At 36.1% G+C, this 10,317-nt stretch overlaps 1 protein-coding gene across 1 annotated transcript; it reads right to left on the bottom strand.

Annotated features, from left to right (window-relative positions):
• Nucleotides 1–6,225: 6,225 nt before the first annotated feature.
• Nucleotides 6,226–6,648, bottom strand: LOC129953604 (uncharacterized protein K02A2.6-like). The gene has a single exon (XM_056066848.1). It carries the CDS (start codon nt 6,646–6,648, stop codon nt 6,226–6,228), a length of 423 nt encoding a protein of 140 aa, XP_055922823.1.
• Between the last annotated feature and the right edge of the window lie 3,669 nt (nt 6,649–10,317).

The following is a 10,317-nucleotide window of genomic DNA, read 5'->3' as shown; positions in this document are numbered from 1 at the left end:
TTTTGCCTGAGCCTAGTTCCAACAACAAATCCACATCCAAATAGACGCTGTGTCTGCCCGGTTCATCACATCGCACTTCTTGGATGGCGGTAATATCTGCCTTGAAGCAGTTTAGGGCTTCCTCTAATTGTTCGGCTGCACGTTTTCTGTTAAGGGACTTAACATTCCACGTATAGATCCGAAGTTCGTTGTCCTTATTTCGTTTGCGTGGGTTGTCAACAGTGAATACGTCCGTATCCGAGGCTTATTGGTGCTTCTCAACTAAAGGTATTGTTTACTTGACCAAGAAGTCACCCCGACGGCACCACCCCCAACCTGGAGGGCCAGATTCTTAGTATAACTCCAAGAACGGGTAGCCGGATAAACCGGTCCTTACAGGCCTGGGCTGCTTAGTAGTTACAACCTTACTGGAACTGTAGACGCCACCGCTGATTCCATATCGAGAATTCGTCCGCTGCCGCCTGGATAAGGAGAGGTGCCTTAATGGAAACACCTCTCCCCCCTCTCGTTTGCTGCTCCTACTACTTTCTAGGCACCCGATGTTCACCGCGGGGAGGTGAGAGTAAGAGTTGATAGACAGAGATGGGTTTTGAGAAAAACCTGTGGTAACTTGTGTCCTCTTGAAACCACATGGTTACCATTTGAATATCCTTTCGTTGTTCTACCGATATTTTTATTAACAGTGTCAAAACAATCAAACAATTTAGCGGTAATACTCGTACTTCTAGGAATGTAACTCAGTTTAACCTTGAGCCCAATTTCGGACGTATTATCAAGAATAGAGATTCCTTTTTTAACCGCACATCGAGAATGTGGAATGCTTTACCCAACTCTGTTTCTCGCTATCATTTTGATATTCAAAAGTTTAAGACGGTATTTCTTCTTCAATCCTTCCCTTTTTTCCTGAAGCTCGCACTGCGTTTAAGCTTTAAACATGTTTAGGGTATTAATAACTCCTTGAGTTAACTTCCGTTAACTATAAAAAATAAAAATTGTAGAATGTGAGTTGAAATTTTAAACCTCAGTTTCATACCGTACAGGGCTGACAGTCCCCTGCTTTGTAATATATGTAACAGAAGGGAGAATGAGGTTATCTACAATATGTTAAGTATTTTTGTGTTTCAAATTTCCCTTAAAATTGAAAAATTTGTTAAAAATAGTTATTCAGTAAATAATAAAAAAATTTTAAATCTTTAAAATTTTATGATTCAAAAAGTTTAAAAAAAAACTGTTGGTTTATTATTACAATATAAAAGAAAAAGCAGTGACACTTTCATTATTAATTTAATATGTAAAGTTTTTAGGGAAAAGCCAACCCAATTTTCTAATAATCTCAAAAACTACCTAAAATACCAGATGATTTGTTTATGCATCTATGGAAATTTATCAGTGCTGTGGGTGGCATCCCAGCCCCTTTTTCTGTTAAAATTGTAAACCTGTGAATTGGCTCATTTTCCAAGATTGATGTTTTAAGTGCCAAGTTGTTTTCTTTTTAAAAGTAATTAACATACTGCATAAATCGAGGCTTATTAGAATCTAGCGTTAAACTAAGCACACTTTTTTACACCACACAAGTGTGTATGATTGTGTGTTTTGCGTAGGTGTAAAAATAAAAGTACAATAATGTATTCCATTCATATCGTCAGTCTCTAGCACATAAGTAAATACCATAACTTATTTTGACACTCAAGTGTCAAGGCTCAATAAAAATATATCTTAATTATTTATTCCTTACATGCAGTAGATTATATAGGATTTACGTTTTACTTAAATAACACAAGTCACAGGAACCTTAATAAATCTCAGGTTAAATGTCGATTTTTCTTCTCAAATATTTACTTAGCGTAGGTGGTTAAGCAAAACACAACAGAAGCAAAGTCAAGACATAACCACAAATGTTTTTTTCTGTGTGGGTTTTTTTTATTCGATGCGATGGTTAATTGATTATTATTATAGGAATAAAATTTTGTTCTTAAATGTTTTTATATAAAAGTCAAAGGAAGCTTCCAGGTGTTATATAACAAAAGCACGTAACAATTTAAAAGGCAATTTAGATGGAAAAATATAATTACAACAATAATGATGATGATGAGGTTCAGGTGTGGTTCATCTCTTAAATTATAGGAGTTGTGGTTTGATTGTGACATAATGATTTCATTAAAGTGGGTACGTACGTCTGCAAGGTTGGTTGAACTTGTAAATAATGCAGACTCTTATATAACGTTGTAGTGGTCGTGAAATGGGTTGTGGTTTTATTCTATATTTATCTTTCTTCTAAGGTAAAATTTATACACACGAATCTGTACTGATGGCTTCAAATATTTCTTAACCTATAAATAGAGCTTCAAGTTTATCCTTGAATCGTTTTTAAATTTAATCTTGTCCTTTATTGTGGGATTGTAAACTTAATTCATTTATTTGACTAATGACGAAATATTTTAGTGGGTGTTTTTTTTTAGAAGAATAGGACTTCAATTTTTAGCACAATTTAAACTAAAGGGCCTTTTGTAAGATTCCAGCTGATTTATTTTTAGATAACTTAAGGGGGTATTCTGGTCTAGAGACATGAATTTTAGGTAATTTTTGAAGTGCTGTAGAAAAAAGCAAGCAATAATTTTAGCATCTATTTTTTTGTACATTATTTATTCACATTAGAAGCATGCAAAAAAAATAAAAAAGTAAAAAAAAAAATCAAAATTCCGTTAGTTATCAGCTGATGGAGTGGTGCGTCTTAAAAATTTGGTGCGTGACCATACCCATGATTTTAACTCTCCTAGAAATCTGAAATCAAAAACTAAAAAAGATTATTAATCTACAATAATGTCGCAATGTCTGGAACTACGGAAAAGTTACAAACATTTTTTTTTTTACAAAATGGCGGCTGTCTAAAGAAAAATACAAAAAAATTACCATTTTTTTGAACATTCTTCGATTTGTTAAAAATAGTAAAAATTAAAATTTGGGGATGGCCGTAGTTCCGGACGTTGACAAGTCACTAAAGAAGACTCTCCTAAAATTTTAAGTAAATCGGTTCGGCAGAACCTGAGTAATAGTGGGTATCAGATTCAAAAAGACAGTTCTGAGAAAAACGCGTTTAAAGTACTCCATTATGTCTTTTGTTCTATTAGTTGCAGCCCAACCGATTTGGGTGGCTGCTCAGCAAAATACTTATTTCTCCGAAAATAATTTGAATTTGGGAAAATCCTCTCATAGACATGTTCTTAAATAGTTAAACTATGAAAATATGAAAAGAAAAAAAAAATCGATTTTTTTTAATTTCTAGACCAGAATACCCCCTTAAGCATTTTAAGAATTGAAGCCACAGGCTCACTTTAAGATTAGATTGAGTAAATTGCTCCAAAATAAGATTTCCCTTGATCTTGATTTTTTTAAAATTACTTTCTGGTTGAATGAGTACGTCTATAAACAAAACTGCTGTACTTGAAGTTATGATAAGTATCAAGTGTATGTTTGGACACCGATGATGGCCAGAACGTTACGTCAAATGTCGCTTAGAAAGTGCTACCAATGATTTATTTGAAGGACACCTCTCCCTATCAAGACGGCAGCGGAGGAATTCCCGAGATGGAATGAACGGGCGTCTACAGTTCCAGTAATGTTGAACTACTTAGTGAACACCTTAGAGGGCTTCTTTGACTTATTCGAAGCCCAGGCCCATAATGAGCGGTTTTATCAGGCTCCCCATCCTTGGAGTTATACTTAAGATCTGGCCTTCCAGGTTGGGGGCTGCGGCCGTCGGGGTGACTTCCTGACTACGTAAAAGATTTCATAGTTGCGAAGCACCAACCAGCCTCGGATACGGATAAGGACAACGAACTTCGGATTTACAAGTGGAATGTTAGGTCCCTTAACAGACCACGTGCGGCTGAAGAATAAGCGGAGGCCCTAGACCGCTACAAAGCAGATATCACCGCCATCCAGGAAATAAGATGGGATGGGCCGGGAAAAAAGGGGATGAAAAACAGCGATATGGTGACTGCTACCACGATATGGATGCGGCTTCGTCATTGGAGCCAGTCTATGGCAAGAAGTCTTGAGCTATAGGTGCATCAATGAGCGCCTCATGACCATACTCATCAAGGCTAAATTCGGCAACATTAGCCTGATATGCGCGCACGCCCCCAAAGAAGGAAAATACGACAACACCAAAGATATGTTCTTCGAGCTCATAGACAAAACATATGAGCAGTGTCCACACCTCAACATCCACAAAGGAACTTGGACTTCTCCAGATCAATCTACCGTCAACCAGATTGACCATATTGCGATCGACGCCAGACACTCTTCCAGCATCATCGATGTATGAACTTTCCGAGGAGCTAACATCGACTCGGACCACTACCCCGTTGTAGCCAAGGTAACACTTCGGGTTTCCAGACCCAAGGCAACGCAGGGAGGTGCTGGGAGAAGGTACAACGTCGAACGGCTACAATTCCCAGAGATCGCCAAATCCTTTTCCGACCGAGTTACAAGTAACCTCTCTCGAAGTTCTCTGCCGCCAACACAAGGTATCGAAAACCAGTGGCAACATTGCCAAGATGCATTCAAAGAAAAAGCTTCTTATGTGCTGGGTTTCAAACAGCCACCAACAAGGAACCCCTGGTTTGATGAGCAATTTTGGCAGGCAAATGCAGCCAAACAACAGGCACGCAAAGCGGCTCTGCATAAAAGGACGAAAACTGCTCATGAGTGTATGAGTAGAAGAGACGAGAGGAACGCCGACTTCTCAGAAGGAAAAAGAGAGGGCATGAGAAGCGTGCGGTCTAAGATATTGAGAGGTTTAAAAGCAGGAATGAAGTTCGAAACTTGTATGAACAGGTGAAACGAAATTCACAGGTGCATAAACCTAGAACCGAAGCCTGCAAAGACGAAAGTGGAAACATCATAGTGGAACCGCAGTCAATGCTGAGGATATGGAAGGACCACATCTGCAGACTGTATAACGGCGACAACAAACTGTATTCCGCTGTCAGGCAGGCTGATTCACTCAACATAGACGATGAAAGCCAACAATCCCGTCCTCCCGACTTAGACGAAGTAAAGATTGCCATATCTAAGCTAAAGTCTAATAAAGCCGCTGGAGCGGATGGCTTGAATGCCGAGCTCTTTAAAGCAGCTGGAGATAAGTAGGTTAGGAGCATGCACCAACTTTGCATTCTCAATCTTACTTAGTAGTATTTTGGTTTTTAAAATATCAATTTATTAAACAGTCGTAGATTTTTTTTGTCCAATAGTTTGCAAATGTTTAACAGTAGAAACGCAATAGCTCATCCTCAGTTGACCATAACTTTGGAAACCAAAGTTAAAGTCTCTTATTTACCACTCTTTTTTCACAGATTTTTCAAAGATCTTACCTACACATATTAAAAGTAAAATCTGCCTATATTTGGCTAAATCACTTGTAAATTTTTTTTCGAAAAGAGTTACTACCTTAGCACATTTAATGGTGTGCCAATGCATCGCTTAAAAAACAAGTTACACTTTTGCAAAGTCAAAAAGTCGAATAATAATAATTAATACAAAAATGAAAAATATCAAAGAACTAGGGAATCGAATGTAAAACAATTATTTACAAAGTAGAATAATAATAAGATGTTAGATAGAACAAACACCACAGTCTCCCTCACTTAGTTAAGGATATTTAGGACACTATCACCAAAACGGACTGGAGAGTGTCTTTTCCTGTTTGATCTTCTAACATCTTGTTGAACTAGAAGTTTATGACTAATTAATGCTGAAGAATTCCTTGAGCTGGATTATCTTGAGGACGAACGGAGACAATGGAACCAGGATTAGGATTGCTTGGTCTTGGAATGTTGAAACTTTGACTTGTAGCACATAAAACGAATTTCTTTTCTACCAAAGTTTTTAGAAGTTGGTTGATATGTCGTTTGATTGTGTGACCAGAGTCAAGAGTAATGAGATAATGACGCTTTCCCAATTTAGTTTTAATTTTTCCTAATTGCCATTTACTAAAAATTTTGACTTGAACTTTCTCCCCCACTTGCAATCAACGGGATTGTTCGCATTACAATTGTGAAGGTTTTTGATAATATGGAAAAAAAGCATCAATTGGTATTCTTAGTTTTCTGCTCAGGCAGAGTTCAGCTGGTGATTTTCCACAGGCAACGGGTGTAGCATGGAATCGTAAAAGTATGATCTCTATTATTGTATGTATTGGTGTTCGATCATCTGAGAGAGCTTTTAATCGGTGTTTAAGCGTTTGTAAATTTCATTCGGCAAGTCCATTTGTTGCAGAATGTTCAGGAGCAATAAACTTTTGGAAAATACCGTGGTTTGGACATTGGCATTGTCGGATACCATAACTTGAGGATATCCATGAGTTGAGCAAATATGTTGAAGTATTTGTATGGTACTTGAGCTAGTTGGAATATCTTTGATTACTATGATTTCTGCCCATTTTGATTTTGCATCAATACAAAAGAGGAAGTAGAAATTTTGGAAAGGTCCAGCGTAATCGATGTGCACTCGTTCCCAATTTTCTTGAGGTGTATCCCAAGGATGCACTGAAGCTTTCGGTGGATTAGATCTATTAGTTGCACAATTTTCGCAATTTCTCACCAACCGCTCGATGTCTTTGTCAATATTATTCCAATATTTGTACATTTCGTCGGGCAAGTTGTTTCATCTTAGTGATACCCAAGTGCGTTTTGTGAAGTTCTTTTAGAATTTTTGAGCGTTAAGAATGTGGAATTAAAATTCTATCTTTCCGAAAAATGATAACATCTTTGACTGTAAACTCGGAATCGGTTGAATTGGCTTTTAGGTCGATGATCATTTTCCTAAGATCAAAATTCTCTTTAGACTTTTCTTTGATGATTTGAGCAGTAACTTCTTTACTTGAAATCTTGAAATTGTTTCATTGTATAACACGTCGACTTCTTTACCAATTGATTGATCAGCTGTGAATTTAAGGTATTGTATTGGAGCTCGAGATAAGCAATCGACATTCTGGTTACATTCCCCTGAAATCATCTGAGGCAATGCTTTATGTGGATGAAGAATTCTCGAAAAGGGCTGATTGTTTGTCACAAGTAGGAAAAGCCTGCCGAATAGATATTTTTAAAAAAGAGTAACACCAAAAATAATAGCAAAGGCTTCCCGGATTTCGTCAGAGAACGTGAAGCCTAAGCAATGGTTTTTCAATTCCATTGAAAGTATGACTCAATACGGCAGCTAATGCATGAGGACTGGCATCAGTTGTTAGAGCGACAGGCAAAGTAGGATCAAAAGGCATGAGGACTCAGTCGCTGCATAGTTCGGTTTTGAGTTTGATGATCGCTGACTAGCATTTTGAAGATCAGTACCATTTTTATCCTTTCTGGAGAAGACAGCGCAGAGGATGTGACATACATAGTTGAGAAATCTGGGATAAATCGAGAGTAATATGTAACAAGGCCAAGAAACTTTTTTACATCATCAGGATTGGAAGGAGAATGTATATCTTGTATAGCACGTACTTATGCTGGAGATTTTCTTATTTTGTTGAATTGAATTACAAGTCCCAAAAAACTTATCTTTTGTTGTAAGAATGAACAATTTTTCATATTAATTATAGCGTTTATGTAGACATGCAACAAGGTTTTGAAGACATTCGTTTCGTGATGGACCGTGGACAATTATGTCATCGAAATAAGCTTCAACTCCTGGAAGTCCTTTGAGAATTGGACATAGTATTCGCTTGAAATCTGAAAATGCGGTCTTGATTCTAAAACTAAGACGGTTCATGCGGTTAGTGCCTCGATGTGTTGATATGGTTTGAATTTTTCTACTTTCTTCGTCGACTTTAAAATTTAGGTAAGTTTTGTACAGGTCTAACTTGCAAAAATATTGAGAGTTCCGTAGGCTGTGTAGAACGTCATTAATTCGTCGAATCGGATGGTTAGCTTGGTCTAATCGTTCATTAACGACACACTTGTAATCCACACAGAGACGTACTCCACCATCAATTTTCGGTATCACCACCAGAGGAGAACCCCAGTCAGTTGCAGAAACTAACGTAATAATTCCATCTTCTTCAGGTGAATTAAGTTCTTCGTCGACTTGTTTTCGTAGAGCATAGGGCACGTTTCTTTCTCTAATAAAAATTGGTTTGGCACCATCTCTTAGTTGAAGAGAAACTTGAAAATCTGGAACACAGCCGACTTTTATTCAAATATTGCAGACCATTGAGTTGTTTAGTTGAATTTGAAACACGGTTGACGGGTTCAACATTTTTGAATCAATTGCCTTGAGTTTGATACCTTGACCTCTAATCCATTGTCTTCCTAGAAGAGCATCATGACCATTTAGAACAATATGTATCATCTCTTTTCTTCCGTAAGCATAACATTAAGCGAAAGCTTTCCTAATGGTTTGATAATATTTCCTGAGTATGATCGAAAAGCATCTTGGGATTTGGTCAAAGGTAGGTTGAAATTAAGATGTCGAAAATCATATTCGGCTAGAAGTGAGTATTTTGCACCTAAATCTACTTCGAATTTTTGAGTCTTATTGTTGAGAGTCACAATCAATGAGGTATTTGTCGCAATTTTGAATAAATCCACTATTTCGTCTTCAATTAATTCTAACTTGTGGAGTCCATTATGCTCAGCTGAATCGTTGGCACAATCTTGGACATTAACGGCATTCGTAGAATGTTTTGCTGGAATTTTTATTTTTAGATAAAAGTGTTGTTAGACATACCTTCGAAACATTACCTTCGCGTTTGCAATATTTACACTTGAATTGTTATTTGTTGATCTGGCAAGAGGAAACTTTGTGATTATTTCGTCCAGATCCTAAGCAGCAGTTTTTTATACCCAGATTCTTGTATAGTTGATAAATTGATGTTTTGAACTGGTCGTATGAATAAATTGAGCACGCAGACAAATTCCAGACACCGAAACAGATTTTGGCATTCACATGTCACGGCGATTGTCCTTTTGAAAAACATTAAGAAAGTAATGTTGAGAAACCACCACATTCTTCTATGAAATTAGTATATTTTTGATTTAGATAGATATATTTAGGTTCTTTACAAGTTTCTTAGGTCCTAGAAATGCAGCTAGGTTATTGTAATGTTGTGAACCAATAGAAGGTATAGGAGTTGTGCTTTTTTGGCTTCGTCTGCAACGTTTTTCATGCTGCAATCATTTTTTTTTCGGCGTTGTAATTTTCAAAAGATCGAATATTTGAATGACTTGAAGGTTTTTGCAACTGTGCAGCAAGGTCAGTTATTACTTTCTGTTGATCCTGAAAAGCTTGTCAAATTTGATGCAATTTCTTGGGGTCAATTTTTTCTCTCGTCGCCAAATTATTGTATATTTAAAGAAAACAAAGAACCATTGAACAAACTAAAACTGTAAGATGTTTATTTAATGAAATCAAAAAGTCGAATAATAATAATTAATGAAAAATTGAATAATGTCAAGTAGAGAATCGAATATAAAACAATTATTTACAAAGTAGAATAATAACAAGTCGCTAGACAGAACAAACACCACAATGTTCTTGATATGACATAAGATACTTCGCTACATTTAAACAAGAAAAAATAACTTTTTAAAAATAAGTATAGAAAAAAAGGTATCATTAACACTAATAAAGAAAAGGTTTCATTTAGAATATCCCGCTTTTTGGGTAGCTGTCATTTTCGAATCGATCAGATTTTGACATTTGAAGAGTAAGAATTACGTCATTACTAAAAATGGAGTGATTGATACATTCTTCAATAATTTACAACAAAATTTATTCATTGTCTGATTGTATCGTTAAAATGCATGATCCGGTTGCATTCAGTGCTCAGAAAATTCAACAAGAATTGTTGTAAAGTCTATCTTCTCTTAACATGTCACTGTTTTGAGCAGTTTTTTCCTTTAATGGCAGTCCTTCATCCTCACAATAAAATGAACATTAATTGAACTTCTTATTGAAAAACCCTGTACAAAATATATACATTTTTTATGAAAATTCAACAAAGTTTTTCTACAAAATAATTGTTCACCTATAGAAAATAACATAATTTTAATTGCATATTTTTCAAAGCTTTTAAAGTGACAATTTGGCTTTAAAAAAAAAATCTCCAAATTGTAACGGACACCAATGGTAATTTATCAGTGTTAGTGGCATCCATCCATCTTTATGTTTTTGATTTCATTACTATGTACACGAAACTAGGGCATAAAAGATTAAGTATTGTTTTGTGTTTAAGGATCTTGTTATGGTCATGATTCCTTCTTTACATAGAACGATAAATTATTAAATAAAAAAATAATTTAAACGAGGGCGCTGTCG

Source organism: Eupeodes corollae, unplaced genomic scaffold (assembly GCF_945859685.1).
Source record: "Eupeodes corollae unplaced genomic scaffold, idEupCoro1.1 scaffold_1041, whole genome shotgun sequence".
Classification (NCBI taxonomy): Eukaryota; Metazoa; Arthropoda; class Insecta; order Diptera; family Syrphidae; genus Eupeodes; species Eupeodes corollae.
The sequence above is the reverse complement of the archived record's forward strand: the minus strand, read 5'-3'. Positions and strand labels throughout refer to the sequence as shown.

Bases quoted from the DNA above. Each gene is read 5' to 3' on its own strand.
- LOC129953604 (XM_056066848.1), bottom strand. From the start codon at position 6,648: ATGTACAAATATTGGAATAATATTGACAAAGACATCGAGCGGTTGGTG.